Source organism: Uloborus diversus, chromosome 2, assembly GCF_026930045.1.
Source record: "Uloborus diversus isolate 005 chromosome 2, Udiv.v.3.1, whole genome shotgun sequence".
NCBI lineage: Eukaryota > Metazoa > Arthropoda > Arachnida > Araneae > Uloboridae > Uloborus > Uloborus diversus.
In genome coordinates this window covers 20,823,386-20,844,578 of record NC_072732.1, presented here as the reverse complement: position 1 = coordinate 20,844,578, position 21,193 = coordinate 20,823,386, and the positions used below count along the sequence as shown (strand labels likewise).

Genomic DNA, 21,193 nt, shown 5'->3' with positions numbered 1-21,193 from the left:
TCTTTATGTTTTTTTTCTTCAGATAGCATTCTGGTTGATCGAGAACGATCTCCGTGTCCTAATAGCAGCATGTGACACTTTTCGAGCTGGAGCAGTGGAACAACTTCGCACTCACACTCGCCATTTGAATGCTCTTCATCCTCCCGAAGCCCATCAAGGTCTTCAGATGGTACAGCTGTATGAGAAAGGGTATGGAAAAGATGCTGCTGGCATTGCCATGGAAGCCATTAACTATGGTAAATATTACGTCCTCATTTTATGACTCTTTGAGAGCAGTTCTGGAATTATGTGGTTGTTAAATCATTTAAGCTTCAAAGATTAATGAATTAAATACAGTAGTCTCTGCTGAATGCGATCGTGGGTACCCATATAGGGTGCAAGTGGGGGCTCATGACTCCCCCCCCCCCCCCCCCCCCGGAAATGCGGACTTTCTTGCTTTTAGTACTAAACATTTCTTCTCCAGCCATTAATGAATACGTTATTAAAAAAGTCAAATTTTGATAACTCTAATCTGTATTGAAATCTTTCTGTGGGGAAAATGTCTGAGCCCTCCCCACCTAAAATTTTGCATATGGGCGCCATGGGGCGATCATGATTTATCTTATCAATCACTTATTGTTATCAAAATTAGTTGGTCGAGGTTTTCTCGATTTATCAGTTTTTCAATTGGAGATCAAGTTTCAACTGATATGATCAGAAACTGCTACACTGACTCAGATTTTGCAAATAAGTAAACTAGACAGTTAAAAAGGATAGGAAATTCATCAGCTATAAATGTCAGTCATTGATGGAAATCAAAATATCCCTATATTTTCACATCACCTTGATCAGAAGTTAGCTGGATTGTTTTAGGAAAACAGACAGATGGAACTGAGGAGTCAGATGAAGGATGGCTTGATGTTGACCACCTCTTAAAAGTACATGACTGAGGAATGCCTAGAAAGTTTTTAAACGTGGAGTACAACACCATTCCAAAAGTGACTTATAAAAACATTGAATATAAAAAATGTATAAATGAACTTCTGAAAATATGTAGACAATCAACAGTTGATGGTTTTTAAAATTACTTGCATGTTTTGCATTTTGATGGAAATATGCAGTGCATAAATGTTAGTTTTAAAATTTTATTTTGAAACTCAATATTGTTATATTTGTCTAATTTCAGGATTTGTTTATTGTTATCAATTGGTTGTTGTTTTCAAAATTATTGTGTCCCAAAAGGAGAATAGGTTAATTAGAAATAATGTTCAAAGGTTTTTTTAAAAAATCCCAGTAAAATTATTTCCAAAGACTGTCATTCATTTTATGCATAATATGTATTTCCCTGAAAAAAGTTTTAATTATTTTTCAAAAAGTGTTAGTTTAACTTTTATTTATCTTCCACTTAACATTTCAATTAATTCGTAAAATACACCGCCAGCTCAGTCATTTCCAGCCGAGGACTGCAGTTTCGTGCTTATTAGCACTCATCAGCCCGGCATAGGAAAGTGAGTGAGCCGGAGATGGAAAACCTCTTAAGGAAGCCAAGAGTGCCAAACAAACTGGTAGCTAATATAGAATCAGCAGACCAGACGCAGGGGTCTGGCCAGAGGATATTTGGGTCCGTTAATGGACCCTTCACAAAAATCTGATCAACCAAAACGGACCTTTCACAAAATCCCGATCAAACAAAACGGACCTTTCACAAAATTCTGATAAACAAGATCGGATCTGTCACAAATTGTTTATTGAAAGAGCAAATCTGAAAGCAAAATAACGCATATTTCTGTGTATAAACCGATAATTTTTGGAACCTTTTTTTAAAGTCAAATTAGATTGATCAGCTTATACAAAATCGGCTAATTTTGAAAAAAAAAAAAGAAAGAAAAATCGGCACTCTTGCGATTCTCTTGCAAGCGATAAATAATTGCTACTGCCAAATAAATATAATGGTTGTTTGTTTTATCACAGCTAATTAGCAGCGATAAATAATTGCTACTGCCAAATAAATATAATGGTTGTTTGTTTTATCACAGCTAATTAGCAGCGATGTTGTTGTAAACTTTTCTGAAGAGGCATTGGTAAGCACTTTTCTCCGCTCATGATTTAACAAACAATAATAATATGTATCTGCGAAATGAACTTAGAACTGCAAAGGGATAGTAAGGGTGAGGAAAAAATATGATCGCTTCAGATAGGGTTACCAACTTCAAAACTATCACCACTTAGCGTCTGGCGTTGAACCTTTATAATGACTTGATTAGAAAATATTCTCATCATTTTGTAGGCTTGGCTTGTCAATATTTGCGTTTTTATGGGTGCCGTGCGATGTTTAATTGTTATTTTGGGAGAAAATTATATGGGTTTTGATTTTTCGATGCTAACAAGGATGATTAACTTTAAATAAACTCTTTTAATTACCGTTTTTTTTCCTTTAGATGTCTACATTTTGAAAAATGCAATCTTTTAACATCCGATATGAGAATCATATTTTGTTCTTTTTTCAAGCTAACTTCGCTTTATTAGGATTCAAATAAATGAAAAGTCTCTTTATTTCTGTTAGAACTCTCATTTCAAGTTTTTAAAGCAACATTCCATTTTCTGTTATGAGTCAAAAATTAAAATGCTGAATAGATGGTTTATTTTATTTTTTTTTTTTTGGGGGGGGGGGGGGGGGTCAACTGTGTCCACAGATATTAATGATATGTTATCATAGGACTCTAAAATGCAATTTAAAAATATTTTTATCAAAAATATTTCTTTTACAAGCCGTTTTTATACTTTTGATGCCTTCACTTTGAGAATTGCGATCTCTTTGCATCCCCTATGGGAATCCGATTTTTCGAATTTTTGATGATTATTACGCTTTGTTAAGAGGTAAACAATTGAAATATCTTTTTATTTTTGTTAAAATCACGGAATTTATAAGTTTTAAACGAAATTCTGTGCTTTTTAAGAGTGTCTTGGGTCAAAAAGTTGAATGCTGAACCCTATTCTGAATTTTGTTTTATTTATTTATATTTTTGTTACAATTATTTTAAATACTGTACAGAAATATATCTAGTATAATTTAACATAATGCAGAATAGTAGATAAATATTGATACTTGAAAGAGCGATCCCCCCCCCCCCCCCGCCAAACGCCAAATATCAGAAAAAAAATCAAGAATGATTTTCTCATCATAGAAGAGGAAAACACTCAACTTTAAGTTTAATTGATGCAGTTTGTGCAATCTCTAAATTCTAAAATTTTGTTTTAACAAAAAAAAATCTTTTTTTGAAAAATGTTTTGATTTTTCACAAAATTAATTCATTTTTCACAAAATTATTTGATTTTTCACAAAAAAACGGACCCTGTGAAAAATCCTGGACAGACCCCTGAGACGAGTGACCAAAGCAATGGTTCGGTTCAACTCGAAGATTGAACGCGAATCTTCGAGTTGAACCAAACCATTGCTTCGGTCACTCGTCTGGTCTGCTAATTCTATATTAGCTACCAGTTTGTTTCGCACTCTTGGCTTCCTTAAGAGGTTTTCCATCTATAGCTCAGTCACTTTCCTATGCCGGGCTGATGAGTGCTAATAAGCACGAAACTGCAGTCCTCGGCTGGAAATGACTGAGCTGGAGGTGTATTTCATGTATTTCTGCTTTAGCCCTTGCTAATGGCTGTAATTTACTGAATTTCAATTAATTGTTCTATCTGCGTAAGGAGCTTGTTAATGATAGTTCTATGAGAAGAATAGTAAAAACACGTTACTTTTCCTTAAATGACTATAAAAAAAATCTAATACTGTGTGGTCCATCATAATCATAGGGTGCATTTTTTTCTTAGAACATTGGAAAGTATATAGTTAAATGTTGTAAAAGCACTGATTTTCATGAAGTAGTAATTTTTGCAATTTTCACAAGCCCGTTGTTTACCTGAATTTAAGCTTTGTAAAATATGTTTTTTTCAACTTTTGGTTCTGTTCGTATAAAGTTTGCAAAATTTTCAACTTGAGAAATCCCCCTTCGCAAAAAATAGTGCTTTTAAAGTCAATTAATAGTGAATTAAGCATGGTAAAAACTGCATTTGTAAGAAAACAGCTTACTTTATGTAGTGTGATTAAGCTTGTTTCACCTTGCAGCACGGGATATGAAAATAGATGTTGTTCTCATTGACACTGCTGGTAGAATGCAAGATAACGAACCTTTAATGAGAGCACTAGCCAAGGTAAGTGTGTTTTTGGTCTTCATCTTAGTCGTATCATCTGTGAGGAAAATCAAGCAATGTCTGAAACTCACATTATCGATTATTTACTACACTTAATAATGTAAAACAACAATTGCTACATAAACTCTAAATTTTGGTTAAGCACTTCAGAATGCTGAAAAGGGATATCTCATTAATAAATAATCTGATACCAACTCCCCATAACTTCTTTGCATGGCAGCTACCCAGTGGCGGCTCATGGGAGGGGATAGAGGGGGCTTGGGCCCCCTCACTTTTTTCAGACAATAATTTATAACTTTTACTTATTTTCCTTTTTTTTTTCTTTTTGTGTGTACTACTTGCTTGAAATAAAAAAAAAAATGGATTGTACCGTATTTTCATGTATATAATCTGCATATTATCTGTTAAAAAAGTGTAAGATCAATGAGATGTGGATTATATGCTGCCATGGAATATCCGTGTTTTTTTCCCCTCAACACCAATGCATTGAACCTCAATAATTACAGTGAGATTCGCAGACAGTTAGGTACCTGTATGTTGTTTATTTTACATAGCTTAAAGGTTCTTTAGCGATTCAGGCTATGTAAAATAAACAACATACAGTAAAGGAAGAAGCCTTCTTTTGCACAATATTAGACCGTTTGCTCCTTTCTTGACTCTTTGTCTTCAGGTAATTAGCGTAATTACTATGATGACAATTTAGAGGAGAAATCATTATTTTTCATATTAATCTTGAATGTACCTTCAAAGTTATTACTTCTTCACATTTTTAATTTACTTGCTAAAATTGTATGCTAAATCAAAACTTCATTCTTTTGCATAGTATTATCCGCGGATTATACGAAGATTTGTTTTTCTTCAGGTCAATTTCAGGAATTCAATTTTGAAGAAAATTCCACAGGAGACCTCGCCCCCCCCCCTCAGAACATCCCCTCCCCCCCCCCGGTTTTCGGACGCTCACTTTTCTGGCCCCCTCACTTTTTCAAGGCATGAGCCGCCACTGCAGCTACCCTTAAAAGTCCTCCAGTAATGTGTATATAGTATAGTCAATCAAGATTCTTGTGCGCCTTTAAATCAAGTGAAAACCAACCATAAATTTTCAAACTTGCTACCTTGAAATGTGTCATGATAGCATGTTCTGAATGTTCTTTTATAGGATAAAAAAAACTGGTTACTCCTCAAAAAAGAAAGTTCATATCTTTTTTTAAATGTAGTTTTAGTATTCAAACTAAAATTTGCTTTTTAAGTTTTTATTGTCTGTGGCGTAGCTAGAATTTAATTTTAGAGGGGGTCCAATATTCTACTATATTGATTTTGTATGTATGTATAAAGTTGAAAAAAAAAAAGAAGGATAACCCCAGCTCAATAACAGGTGTTCTAAAATCCGATTTTGCTTAAAAACTCTAACAAACTAATAGTTCTAGTTTTTAAAACATTTTTACCACTATCCACTTTTAACTCGAGGATTTAGACCCTGTTCTGGCTTTGAAGTTGCTTCATTCCAAGAACTTTACTGTATTATGCCATAACAGCAATTTTTTGTGTAATAATAAGATTTTTTTTTTTATAATCAGAAAAGGTAGGGAGGATGTACGTTTTCAAATTCAATTTTTGTTATATTATACCAGAATGTGGAAATATGCATAAAAAGCTAGAGTTTTCTTTTCTCATATAAGTAGGAAAACTATGTGAAAAAATGAATATTTTCATTTTTGAAATTTTTCACTCATTTTGTGAAAGGTCCAGACCTTATGGCTATGCTACTTGTGTTTTTCATGAAGTTTGGAAACTCATAAGTTTTCTTCAAATTAGACTTACACAAAAGAATCATATAAAATTTATGAAATGTGCTTGTCTTATTTTATAGCTTATCAAGGTGAACAGTCCTGACCTTGTCGCCTTTGTTGGTGAAGCTTTGGTGGGCAACGAGGCAGTGGACCAACTAGTCAAGTTCAACCGGGCCCTAGCTGACCACTCCAGCCAAGAGAATCCACACCTCATTGATGGCATTGTACTGACTAAGTTCGACACAATAGATGATAAGGTTTGTTGACTTCTCGTTCTGTATCAATGTGGTTGTCCCTCAGAGGCTTGGTGGTTTTGTTTGTTTTTGCAGAACTGCCACTGCGATAAAAAATACAACTATTACTACTATTTTGAAACAAAGGGCAACTATTTTATTCAAAATATGACCAACAATGACTTTTTTGTGATCAATTGTAAAAAACAGTGACTATTTTTGAGGTAAGGTGACTAAAATATGTATTAAAAAAACTTATCTTTTTCCCTCTGGGATTAAAAAAAGGTTTATAAAATTAAAAATTTGCTTATGAGTTCATCTCTTATTTTTTGAAAAAAGAAAATGAATGTTTTACTGCATTAATTTTATTTGAAAACAATCATTTTACAAGGCAGGAAAATGAAATATAATAAACATATTCACAATCATATTTTTTCACAAAAAGTTTCGTTTTTGCAATTTTTTTTAAAAGGTTAGTTTTTGTGATCAAGATTTTTGCAAAAAGTTAGTTTCCACTACTAGTGTTTTATTAACTGTTGCTTGCATTTTTAATGAATGGCAATTAAGTTTTGCTTTTTAATTTCTTGTTGCCTTATTCCATTCATTCATTGAAAACGAGCACTGATTTTTACGGGCTGGAATTATCACAAATTTGTAATCTTTAATTATTTTTACAAAGACAATCTTTGTTTTTAATTTAAAATCAGACGATGGGAAATTATACCAGAAAGTGTTGGTATTTGTTTCTTTAGTGCTTCTTTGAAAGGGTTGTACTGAAGTCTGAAAAATGTTTGTTTAAGTTTCTTCTTTTCAAGGGCTATTTAAGGAAAATTTTTCGAAAAATTTGCTTAATTTTTTCCTTGCCTTAATCAATCGCCACAGAGAGTTCATAAAATTTCTTGCTATACAGTAGACCCTCGTTTTACGCAGGTATATTTTGTGCGGTTGCGATTATACGCAGTTTAAGATTTGACATTTGTATTCTATTTTTCACGGATGAGTTTCAGTTTTACACAGATGCAGCAATGCAAACAGATAAAATTTTCCCCTCTTTCAAAATCCAAACTCCTAAACATTGCAGATAACAAGCAATAAACTGCATTTTGGCGTGCTAATAATAGAGCTTGAGCTCCTGGATACATTTTATGCGATTGGTTCCAGAGCTCTTTCCAGAAGTAAAATTATTAAACTCACACAGTTCAGAACTCACATGAAGAAGAGCTTCTAGTATTGACAAAGAAGGCCAAAACCCTTGAGGATACCAACATTGATGACACACAACCAAAAACGTTCACTTTGAAAATTTTGAGACATTCCTATACAATAGAAATGATCTTTCTGATTTGTTAGTGAAGGAAGATTCTATCACAGAAATGACGCAAGTGGTCATGGATGCGTTAATGCTCTGCAAATAATTACAGAGAAAAATTATGTAATGACTACCAAAGGACTATCATAACCAGCTCCTTTTTATAAATAGAACACGAAATTAATTTGTTTTCTTTAAGCATGTTGTGCACAGAAATTGATATAAGTACATTTCAAACTTATTATGCAATTAGTCAGCACTGGAATGAAATGTTATTTTTTTGTCTACGGAACCTAATCCCTGTTTTAACACTAATATTAGAGCTTGATTTACGCGGCATTTCCGAGGAACGTAACCTCTGCAGAAAATGAGGGGCTACTGTATAACATCTTTGAACTCTTTATTTTTCTGTCGAGGTAAATTTGTACTGTTAATTGACGAGAAAGATAAATTTTAAAATTCATGTATCATTATACAATAAATAATTGAAAGATGTTAATTCAATGCAATAAAAATTGTGTTTTACACCATTCTGCTAATATTGTGCTCATTAGCATTGCTGGTGCTCGGTGAAAGAATCTAAAACATTGAATTCATTGGAAATAAGGTGGGCAGTAAAGGTGATAAGCAATTCAAGTCATCCACAATGTGCACTCTAATGTAGAGTGCGGTGGGTGTTTTCAATTGAAGTTTATTTCTTATTGTAAACGCGCAATGACACTTCACAAAGAAACTTGTTTTACCAATGCTTGAGTATAGCATGCACATCCCATTTGAATGTTTGTGACATTTTTACTAATATATTTGCTCTTTATTCCCGGAACTTTCATTTGTGATGTATTTGAATTTTAGGAACCATTATGTACCATGATTTGAAGAATCAACTTTCTAAAAAAAATTTTTGTGCTTGAAAAATAATGGTTTGTACTTGCTGCAGGTGTGATCATACGTTCACACCCACAACATGTACGAATCATTATTTTTTATGTACATGAAAACTTTTTAAAAAGTTGATACCTCATATTATGATACATAATAGTTCATTTATTCATATATATATAACACTTAAAACTTAATTCCGGGAATAAAGGGCAAATATATGTGTAAAAATGTCTCATTTGTGCAAATGGATTGAGGAAGCAACCCATGCTTCTTGTTTTCAGCCTGTTTTGAAATGTACTTGTACAAGGATGAGCACTGACAATACTGAGGTTTAAGCTCTACAGGGCGCCCACAAATAACTGACGGTTAAAAAATTTATTACTGTAACACAAGTTTTTCTATAATGATAAAATAAATGTTAAATAAAAGTAACATCATTGTTGATCAATGTTTAACCGTTTACCCGCCAATGTTCCAAAAATGGAACATCATATTTAAGTGAAAATTTTCCCAAGAAATAACGTTAAAATAAACAAGTTTTTTTTAACACAGTTTAGTCTCATTTCAAAGTATTTTTTGATTTCCTGCTTGATTGTTTATATGTTTTCAATTATTTATTGCGATTTTTCAAAGATGAGTGTTTTTTTAGCTTTTTGCAACTTTTTCTTATAAAATTTACCAAAAATTGGTTTTTTCAGAAAATGTGATGATATTTATTATAGTTGTGAAAAATACTTCAATGTATGATTTTAAAATGCTTGTAGAAATGTACAATGATATTTCCGAAAGGTGTACCCCTTCAAAATAGCATGTTCCAATTTTGGAACATTGGCGCTTTTAGGGAGTCAAATTTCCAAGAAGTAAATCGTTCGACTTCCAAGGGGAAATTTCATTTTTCGTAATATATGTTTCTTTTTTCTTCTCATTTTGAATGTACTCTGACGTAGATGTTGGCAAAACCAAGTAAGTTTATATTTTGAAAGGATATGACGTTTCGTTAGCAAAGAAAATAATAACAGTCTTCTGTTTGACGGACTATATGGCTCCGAATCCACACCTGCTCGGACAGCTGCATTGTCACGTAATAATAAAAAATAATATTAGTGAGAGTTTTATTCTTCATATTTTAAATGCAGTTCAATAATTCGCTAGCTTTGTTTTCGGGCGAAACGAAATTCTGTTTGACGTATACCAACTGTTCATAAATGTTAAAAAATGTCTACAAGATTTCTTACTGTAGAACAAGCTGTGGCTTATTTAGAGACATTGTCAGATTCGGATTTGTCAGAAGTAGATATATGCCAATTACCCCCTGATGAACTAGGCAATATCACTGAGGAAGAATAGATGTTGACAGAGATGAAATCCTACAATTTTTTGGTTTGTTGCTATTGAGTGGGTACCATTCTGTTCCTTCTGAAGATATGTATTGGAGCAGTGCAGAAGATACATCTGTGCCAATTGTACTAACAGTTATGCCTCAAAATCGTTTTCGAAAAATAAAAAACAACTTTCATTTGATGGACAACCATGAATTAAAACAAAATGACAAACTAAGAAAAGTTTTCCTTATTTACAAAGAATTGTGTAAAAACCCTCAACAATTTGGTGTATTTCATGAAAAATTAAGCATAGATGAATCTATGGTTCCCTACTACGGTCGGCATTCATGTAAAATGTTTATTAGATGAAAACCAATAAGATTCGGCTTCAAAATTTGGATGCTGTGCTCTTCAAGTGGATACCCATATTCCATGGAGATTTATTCAGGCAAAAAAGAATTATCCCCTGATCTGCAATTAGGATCCAGAGTTATAAATGATCTATTATCAGTTTTGACTGACACGTCTAAGCATGAAGTATACTTTGATAACTTTTTTACATCATATGACTTAATTTCTCAGCTATCAAAAAAAAAAAGTGTACGAGCAACAGGAACAATTCGTGAAAACCGAACTGGCCATTGTCCACGGAAATCCAAAAAAGCCCTTTCTAAAGAAGATCGCGGAAATTTTGACTATCGATCTGATGGATCAGTGTACATGTGCAGCTGGAAAGATAATGCAGTGGTTACAGTAGCATCTAATTGTTATACACATGAGACACTTGCATCTGTAAAATGTTACTCAAATGCACAGAAATGCAAGATAGATGTGCCACAACCTCATCTTATCAAGAGATACAATGAAGGAATGGGGGGTGTGGACGTCTTGGATAAACTTTTAGGGAGCTACAGACCTCATTTGAGGAGTAAAAAATGGTGGTGGAATCTTTTTAGTAATGCGCTGAATATTTCAGTTGTAGCTAGTTGGTTACTTCATTGTGATTTACACGAAGTCAAGATGAAGCATTTAGAGTTCCGAAGAGAAATAACAACTCACCTCCTAAGAAGAAAAGTACGAGTGGAAAGTCCTCCAGGGCCTCGTTGTCATTTACATAAACGGTCAAGAATGTCTGACGGACATTATATTGTATCTGCATCCCAAGGACGTTGCGCGGTGTGCAAAAAAAATACGACTAAGAAATGTTTCCATTGCGACAAACGACTTCACCAGCAACGCTTCCTTTCATATGATGGGCATTAGATATTTCAGTATTGGATTTTCTGAATTCTGATATGTACACAAATGCAATTTAAAATATTATTTTTTCTGCAATAAAGTATGCTAAGATAAAAACCGCATTCAAAACCTCTTAGTTTAAAAAAATTCTCTGAAAAAAAAAAACTTCATGCAAAACGCCAATGTTCCAAAAATGGAACACACTGAAAATCATAGTAAAAAATTTTTTTCTGGAAATTTTATTTTATTTCTGTATTTACTAGACATAAAAAGACATAATTTCAAAAAATTACTCAAATTTGATCATCCGTCAATAGTTCGGCGGTTAAACGGTTAAATAATGGATTTTATTCTCGCGCCTTTAACTGTAGCCACAGATGACTATCTTTTTGGAAAGACTTCTGCTACGGCATGCACTACAGAGAATGGAATTTCATTCCATATCTTTAGTAGTAAATTTTTAAGTTTTATTGTGGACATTGGTTTTAGGTTTTTCAAATGATTCTCCATATATGCAATATTCCAGTGGATTGAGAGCAGGGCAGGATGCGGGCCATTCTTCTGTGGAAATCAAGAATGGACAATTCTGTTTGCACCATTGTTGAACAATCTTTGCTTTGTGGGCGGGAGCCGAATCTTGCTGAAATGTGAATGAATCCTTTTGGGCTTCTTTAATCGTTTGAGATTTCAATACTTTTTGTAAATAATATTTTTTTGTCAATTTTCACACTTTTTCAATAAAAAGGAGTAGTTTTCCTCTCTTGCTTATTGGGCACCCCAAACCATTACTGAAAATGGTTTCTGAAGCATCTGAACAATTCTTAAGTTGAACTGATATTCTGCATTGATGTTGCATAAATCTTGTTATTTTGCCTATTATGAGATGCTTGTTGCAAAAATTATTTCTCATCCGAAAAAATTATCTCACTAGAAGCGTGTCTTTTCAGCAGTTCTTTGCATTTTCTTCGTCTTTCAACTTTATTTTTCTCTGGTAATCCATGGACTGTCATTTTCTTGTAAGCTTTTAATTTTAAATCCTGTTTTATGATGATTCCAGCCATATTGTTTGATAAATTTAGGTCTCGTGAAAAATTTCGGGCAGATTGCGCAGGATTTCTTTGAAATCTTTCACGGCTACATTTTATTAATTTTTTTGATCTTACACATGTGTTTCTTCCACCACTATCAGGGTTGGCAAAAACCCGGCTTTTTTTAAAAAAAGCCCATGGACCCAGGGTTTTTTGGGTTTTTTAAATAAAACCCAAAAAAACCCAACTAAAATTGGGTTTTTTAACTGAAATGTGGGTTTTTTTGTCTTTTTTTAGGCAAAATGTGGGGTATTTGTAGCATATTGTAGCGTAAGTATATGGACAAAGCACAAAAATTGTCTTCAGGTAAAAAAAGTAGAAAAACTAGTTAAAATTCAGTACTTTCTGAAGAAAAGTATAAAAGACGACCCAAGAGTGGTGAAGTTTGAGATTTTTTAGTTTTCATTATTATCAGCAGTTAAGGCAAAGTTACTTCTTGAGTTAAAATCTATTGTTTGTTTTTAATTATTACATTTTTTTTGCATTTTATTTTATTGTATTTCATTTCGTTATGCAAAACTACTGTAGAACCTGAAGTAGTTTAAATCCCTTTTTACTGAACTCCAGCTTAATCAAGATATATTGTTGAATTTTATGTTGCCTGTTTTTCTATTTCTGTGTACAGAGTAAGAAATATTTACTTTTTCGTAAGATAATGAAAATACTGTACACCCTGTCCTGTTTTCTGTCGACAGTTTGAAAAACCTGCTAATTTCTAAAAAATATACATTGTTTATTCGAGATTTGTGATGTGTTGGTTTGCAGAAAATAATTCACATGAAAGCCTTTTAGCTAGAGTAGTTTCCTCTTTACAATCTACAAATATTGAGAAAATCAGACGCGACAGGACTTAGTCAAGATAATTTGAGTAATTTATTGACCCCAGTTAAAGAAAAAAGTTAAATACATTTATTTAAAATCTTTGAAGTATTTTTTTAATGCCATTAAGAGTTAAGAAATACTATTAAAGTTCAAAATTCATTTTTTATGTCCATTGTCTGTGGTGAAGAACAAATAAAAAAGAAGTTTAAATTGTGTGAAAGTATTTAAATTAATTATTTTTTTAAAAAACTTCTCAAAAAATTTAAAAAATCCAAAAGTGGGCTAAATAATGGGTTTTTTTGAATAGGTTTTTTCAAAAAAACCCATTGGGTCCAACCCAATTGGGTCCAATTCGGCCAACCCTGACCACTATGCCTTACTTCCGCATTTCCTGTTTCTTTAAACCGTTTTAAAGTTCTTTCAATTAATCTCTTTGACACATTTAAATAGTTTAATTTTTTAAAAGTTTCACAACTCCGCTTACCTTTTAAATGCAATTCCAGAATTAAACATCGTTTAGCATCCATCTTGATAATGCAAAAAATGAAACGGATTTTAATTAAAAAAATCGTCTGCGCTATTGCTCATAGAATTAAACTAAAAATATTAAGTGTTGCCAACACTAAAGAACATCTTGAATGCAAATATGCACAAATGAATTTTGCCGTCAGTTATTTGTGGACACCCTGTGGACTAGGAATTCTGAATAGTAACCACTGGTTGCTAGAGTCACAAAAAAAAATAAAAATAATTTGAATTTTGACATCTTGAATTCAAATTATGTTTTCACAACGCAATCACGAGTGTGTGTGTGTAGGCGTGAGTGTTTGTGTGTGGGAGGGTACGTGTGTTTGTGTGTAGGGGTATGTGTGTGTAGGCATGTGTGTTTGTGTCTGTGTGTAGGTGTGAGTATGTGGGTAGTTGTGTGTATGAAGATGTGTGTAGGCGTTTGTGTGCAGGCATGAATGTGTGGGTAGTTGTGTGTATGTGTTTGTGTGTGTATGTGTGCATATGTGTTTGTGTGTAGGTCTATGTATGTTTTTGTGTGTGTGTATGTGTGCGTGTGTAGTTGTGTCTATGTGTGTGTATGTTTTTGTGCGTGTGTGTGTGTGTGTGTAGTTGTGTATGCATGCATGTGTATGTAGGATATGGATGCAACCTGGAGACTGTTTTCGCTATAGGAGCAGCATCGTGAGGAGCTGGTCGACGATGATGCTGCAGAGGGTGCTGGTGGGAGAATAAAATCATAGGAACGCCAAAAACAGTCAATTGAAAGCAATAAGCAATCGTGATTGCTCAAAAAAGTGGTAGTCATTTTTGGCTTTTAGTAGCCAGTTTTTTAAAAAACTATATTAAACACCAAAAATAAATATCCTTAAGGGAGGTTGCTCCAAATCATGTTGCAAGATGGAGTCGATTTATGCACTGAACATCTCTAAATTGGAAGCATGTTGTTGTAGCATGATTATACAATATGATTTTTAACAAAGAAACATATAGTGCTACTTTTGACGACTAAGACTTGATTTTTGTAACTATTTTCAATGAAAGGGTTTCTGGTTGGCAATTGGTGACCCCTATTCTAGAGCTTTATCTGAGGTGCGCTGTACTAAATGTTTAAAAAAAAAATATTTACATTTTACATATTCCATTAGGTTGGAGCTGCTATATCGATGACTTACATCACTGGACAGCCGATCATCTTTGTTGGGACCGGTCAGACATACACAGACCTTAAAAGCCTTAATCCGAAAGCTGTTGTGCATGCTCTTATGAAGTGAATGGATCCCTTTTCTCAGTATCTTGTTTCAAAAACACCTCCTAGAATGCAGATTTTGCTCTTTTTTTTAAATTGGACTGAAAATCTGATGTTCCAAGTTTTGTTTTTAGGAATTTTTACATAAATTTTAATGTATATTAAATGCTATAAATAAATATATTTATTTTATTCTAACTATTTCAGTTCATAATAATTTTTTATAGCTGTACTGACTGTCGGAAATAATTTGTTAGCTATGTATGCGATATTGAATGCTAAAACAGATGTAAAGATGCACTTCAGTAATTTCTTCTAAGGCCTTTGACCGTCTTCACTTTAGGACTCACATTCCCTTCCTCTTAGATTGCACACATTGCTCTCTATAACTCTTCCATTTGTGATAAATATTCCGTCTTGCAATAAGTTACGTTTTTTGAATGATATATATATTAGCTGTTTTGACCTTCCGGTTTTTTAGCCGGAGTTTCTCACTCCGAGCGGATTTCTCTGATCGAGCTTTCCGAATCGTGAGACATATGCTCTCGACTGTGAGGCATTTTAGTTGAGTGATCGAAAACCAATTATTTGAATCTTTTGTATATTTGAAGATTTTGTTTCCATGGAAAGATAGAGATGTTGGCACGTTTATCACAGATAATATCTATTCCACTGTTCTTCAACAAGTAGTGTCTATGTTATTTTTTTGACTTTGAGATCATCTTTTAAACAACATTTGAGGTAGTGAGCAGTATCGTAGCTAGACCCGACTTTCGGGGGGGGGGGGGGGTTACTTCTTTTTTATATATATACAGTGCAGAACCTTTTATCCGGGAACCAAAAAACCGGGAAACCAGAAAACCGGCAGCCTTTAACCGATTTTCCCGTCATTTTTTTAAAATACGCATTTTCGGCAATTTTTGAAAAACTAAGCTTTTTTTTTTTCTTTTTGACATATCTAAAAGAAAATTGAGCGGTTTCTTAATAAATACCATATTACTCATCTATAACTCGAGAAAATGTTTACAAAAATGAACTTCAAAGGGTTGCCTTTAACGCAGGGACAATTTTCCGGAATATTTTCTTGAACGAAAAAGTACACACGTACGTCTGAAATTTTTGTGTTTTATTCCAACAGAAAACTAAAGAAATGAATATTGTCACATTATAATGCAATATTTTATTGAATGGCCTTTAATTAAAATCGTTTAGAGCGGAAGTGACGTCACAAAAGCGCGTGAAACGTCGCGATTCTCGAATTTTCCGGATAATTGATGGTGGAATCTAGAAATCGTTAAACGCAAGACTATAATAAGGCTGCAGGAACTCATAGCCAAACCTTTACAAAAAAAGTGAAAAAAAAAATAAAATAAAACGCGTTCATGAAAACAAATTCTCTCATACACTATAATAGAAGAATCGCACATTTACGTTCAAAAACTTGTTTCTTGCCCTTCCCTTCATTCTCTTCCTTTTCAAAACATCGAAAATTAGTGTTTTTCTTTCCTTTTCAAAATGAATGTGAAGGTCTCAGGTCTTATTAAATAACTTAAGGGTTTTGGTGTTTAAATTATTCTTTCACTAGTAGTTTTTAATGTTTCGATATTGATAAGCATTTCTGAACTGTTTTCTTCTTATTTTAATACGTATTACTATTTATTATAGTAGTTTAAGTTTTATAAACAATCGTCCTAAAACTCTTTTTAGCGATCCAGAAAACCGGGAAATTCAGATATCCGGGATAGCTATGGTCCCGAACTTCCCGGATAATTGGTTCTCTACTGTATATATATATATATATATATATATATGTATATGTATATATATATGTATATGTATATATATATGTATATATATATGTATATATATATGTATATGTATATATATGTATATGTATATATATATATATTATATATATATATATATATATATATGTATAATCGCTTGGATTTTTTTTCCTTTTCTTCTTTTTTTTTTCTTTCTCTTCTCTCTTCTTTTTCTCTTTTTTTTTTTTTTTTTTTTTGAGACTAACTTTTCGAGGGGGGTTTTGTCCCCAAAACCCCCCCCTTAGCTACGCCCCTGGTAGTGAGAAGCAAAGGGATGCAAGTGTCAAAAATGAAAATTTGGAGATAACCAGTATAGGTGAACCCCTCCTCTGTCTTGGGGCAAGAGATAGTACAATAGAATACTTTTATAACACCGACCTATATAGACCTATATAACGCAATTCTCTGTAAACCGCACAACTTTTCAGAAGTAAACAATAGGTTTTAAAGTTTAAAAAACCTCTCTTTTGCCTTGCAAACATAAAAATTATCATATAAATTCATTTTTGAAACAGTTTTTCATCTTTTCATCTTAATTCAAAGCTTTTAAATGAAAATTAGTATTAACAGTAAATACCAGCTGGCTCTTGAAACTGCAGCTGTTATGCAAACCATGAAGCTAGTAGAAGTGCAGGATAATTCACTTTCTTTTGATTGTGAAACACATTTATTTGTGATCGGCTAATTATGTATAATTAGTGCTTTAGTACTCATTCCAGATAGGACTCATTCTGAAGTGCCATTACATAGATATAGTCCGAATATTAGTTTCAGAATTTGTGAAATGACCTATATAACGCCAAAACCTGTATAACGCAAAAGCTCTGGTCCCAAGTTGTGCGTTATAACGGTCTTCTACTGTACTAGTAGCCCTGGTAGGTGGTGCTGTACAGCATGATTTAGAAAAAAAATTCAATGAAGGCCTACCTAGGATGCCTATCCCTGCCTCATTTGTTCAGTGTCAAGTTTCTAGTAGGCTGCTAACAATTTCTGTTTAACCCTAGAGAAGTCGCATTTCCTTTTGTTACGCTTGTGCTTGCGCATCGGTCTTTTCCACGCCGTAGCAATCCGTGAGACAAAACCAGAAGAAAGGAAGTGCCGGGGAGGAAATGACACCTGACTAGGATGGCCCGCTATTGGTCTAAATGACCAACATACATCTCCAAAAGCTATGCAACCTTGAAATACCGAAGAAAATTCTCAGAACTAGGTGGGTGGGCTGGGGAGAGTCTGACCTTCAGCTACACGGATAGGCCCCATTATCAGAATAAGGGGTGGTGGGATAGAGCGAAATATCTGACAACGGACGGGGAATCGACCGAAGCACGACTTCTCTAGGGTTAAGAGTAGAAAAAAATAATAAATTTAAAATAGTTTTAATTAAAATATTTATTTGAAAATTTCTATATCAAACACTGTGTGTTATCATTAGGAATAATATTCAATCATGCCACATTAAATGATGAAAACTGATAGCTTATGGTTTGTTATGAAGCTCTTATGCTTTTTTTTAAACTACTACCATTGAAATCATTACGGAAGATGTTAAAACTTACCAAGTAATTTACTTGACAGTTAGTGTTTATTGGTAAACATCTTGAAATTCTTTTTATTTTTGATTTTAATAACTTATCTGTACCATTTTACATTTTAAAATCACGTTAATGTCTATGCAATCACTATGTGTCTTTCAATCAGAAAAAAAATTTATCTCAAAAAACTATCTTCTTTCCTTAAAATTTCATTTGTACTCAGATGCTCAATTTTTTTATGTACTTCGATGAAAGGCTGATTTTTGAAAAAAAAAAAAATGTTACTTTTATTTATGTTACAAAAGATGTTTTAGTGTTACCATGAAAGAAAAAATAAAGAGGAAGTTTTAAAGTGAAATTGATATGCAAGACAAAATGAAATAACAGGCTCCTTTTTTCTCCAATTTACTTTTTTTATTTCTTGATAGAAACTATTATGACGCACTTTATTTAATTTGTTTGAGTTGTAAAAATCATAAAAATATAAAATTGCATTGATTGAATCAGCAAAGTGATTTGTACGTTCTTTCTGTATTGATTGAGTGATCAAAAAATGTTCTGTGCTCTTCTCCTTGACTTTGTCTTTCTTAAAACAATCAGATTATACTTTAAATGACTAGAGAATGTGAATGAGTGCAAAACAAAAGTATGTTTTTAATGTTTGTAAAAAATTTTACTCTGGAATTGAGCCATAGGAGTTGATATCATATCAGATTTTTGTATTTTAAATCAGAATTCACTGTTATATAATATCATAGTTTTAATCATGAGAATGTTTTAATAGATAAAATGTTATTTTGGTTGAATATAAAAACTTTAATGATCTGAAAGCTGGTAATTATTTGCTTGACTTATTTTTTTAATTTATTGCATTAGTAACTGATTCAGCTATTCAGTTGTGCTGGTATGCAACTTAGAAAATTTTGCAAAAATATTTATTTATTAGTTATACAACGGGAAACATTCAATTACATTTTTTCGTTGATCCGCAGAAATATTTATATTTTACTGCGTCACAAAAAATAAACTGTCAACTGAATTTAGATTTTTGCACAGCTAGTAACATCCATCTTTAAATGACTCTTTAGTGTCTTAGAATAATTATTATTTGGTAGTCTTCCTGTATCCACTTTTGATTAATCTTGGTCTTGTTACTGTCTCCATTAGTAAATAAATCATGGCTGGAGGGAGGAAATCAAAGTATTCAAAAATTTTACCATGTGTTTTATTTTTCAAATTAAAAAAAAATTAAAGTACTTATTTCTAATCAAGTTATAGTGTCTTGAAATGTTATAATTTTCAATGATATTTTAATTCATCTTTGATCTATGCAGTTGTTAAAAGTTGATTTTTATATTTTTACGTTTTTAATTGGTGACCTTAAAATATCTACTGTTTTGATTTGAGATTGATTTTGATTTGAATTGAGGCTTCATACATGCTTCAAATATTCTGTGATGCTTAATGTTATGAAAATGTATGTGAACATTCAGCATATATATTATACATTACATTATATCAGTATGCAGATCTAGTGCAATGAAATTAACTTTTACTTAGTAACCTGGGTTAATCCTTTGAGGCACTAGGAGTTCCTCTGAGATCACCATTTTTTCCTCCAGCCAATCTTTGAAGCCACTGTGTCAGTTGGTTGCCAAAAATAAAATAAAAATAGTGGCTTCAAACGAAGCTACCGTGTCTCAAAGGGTTAAGCAAATCAAATGTTTTTAATGAAAATAGTTATTTGATCAGAGCATGGCCACACTTGATTTGCTTACGCTTTAGGGGTCTAGACAATTTATGACTTTTCTGTGTTAAACTGATGCAACTAGTAGCCAGAGGTGATATACTATTGAAATTCTCAAAAAATACAGACTTCATATGTCGCTCATTTTGATTGCAAGAGGCGTTGAACCCAATCTTGTGTATCCACCAATCAATGGCAAGGTTTCAAAGTTTGTTTATTTTGATTGGACAGGGATTGGATATTTTGATTGTAAGAATGTAAGACAGAGATTGCCTCTAACGCCCTCTTTGTTGCCATGAATTTCAGTGATTGTCATGGCCTATAGGAATTAAGTGTGGCCATGGTCAGAGTCATCTTTGGATTTTCTTTTTTTTTCTTTGCTGTATTTTCATTTTTAAATTATGAAAAGCTGTCTTTATCAAAAAATTTTAAAGTTAATATTTTGTGCAAATTATGTTGCATGATAAAAATTTAGCCAATTTCGTAAAATTTTTAAAATTTCAGAGTGGAGTCAATTTTTATTTAAATGTTCATTCAATGTCTTCAAATGAGTTCGACTCATAGAATTATTAAGGCATTCCAATTATGTATTCTTTACAAAGTAAAAAAAAAATGTATCTGCAGTTGAAATCAAAAGAAAACTATGGTTTATGGAAAGTTATATATTTTGAAAACTTAAAATAAAGCTACTTATATATAAATTTGATGTTTTTAAACGAATACAATTTCAAACACTGACATTTCTTAGTTTGCAATTTATCTAAATAAATTGTAATAACAGCATAAAAGTAGAAAATGCAAACACTTTGAGTCTTCCAATTTAGTGTTCATTTATTGATCGCTAGAATCAACCACTCTTCACCATTTACCAAACCATGTGAATGAAGAAAATTTGGTTTTGTTAAAATCTCGTAAAAGCAAAATGTTTTATTTTTTCATTGAAAGTTAAATTTTTCTAAGGCTGTGATAATAAAACAACCACCAAATTTACCAATTACATTTTTTATTTTCAAACTAGTAATCCCCTACCTTTTTTGTTTTTTCCATTATTACACGCTGCATGGTGTGTATAAATACAGGATGACAATTTTTTTGCTACATGAAATAAGAACTAAATTAATGCAAAATTCTATGTAAATGTTAAAAGTAACTAATAGTCGTTCGGATTTAGTTTGACACATTCGATATGTTTGCCATCAATAGCTGTGATGTAGCCCAGGCAAATAGGAAATTTCTGAAAAATCACCAACTAGCGCTTTTTATGACTGGAATGGCACTTTCGACGTAGGCGATAGTTTTGGGGTGATTTTGGTTTTGTTAAAATCGAGTAAAAGCAAACTGTTTTATTTTTTTACTTAAAATTTAATTTTTCTAAGGCTGTGCTAATAAAACAACCACCAAATTTACCAATTACATTTTTTATTTTCAAACTAGTAATCCCCTACCTTTTTTGTTTTTT

At 32.5% G+C, this 21,193-nt stretch overlaps 1 protein-coding gene across 1 annotated transcript in view; it reads left to right on the top strand.

Moving 5' to 3' along the window:
• The window catches only part of LOC129217770 (signal recognition particle receptor subunit alpha-like), a 45,023-nt gene extending 29,768 nt beyond the window's left edge, over window positions 1-15,255 (top strand). The window contains exons 10-13 of the mRNA XM_054852114.1: window positions 23-236; window positions 4,106-4,191; window positions 6,059-6,235; window positions 14,529-15,255. Of these exons, the coding sequence (XP_054708089.1) occupies window positions 23-236; window positions 4,106-4,191; window positions 6,059-6,235; window positions 14,529-14,654 (603 nt within the window). The 3' untranslated portion in view covers window positions 14,655-15,255. The remainder of the gene's footprint in view (window positions 1-22; window positions 237-4,105; window positions 4,192-6,058; window positions 6,236-14,528) is intronic.
• The last annotated feature ends 5,938 nt before the right edge of the window (window positions 15,256-21,193 follow it).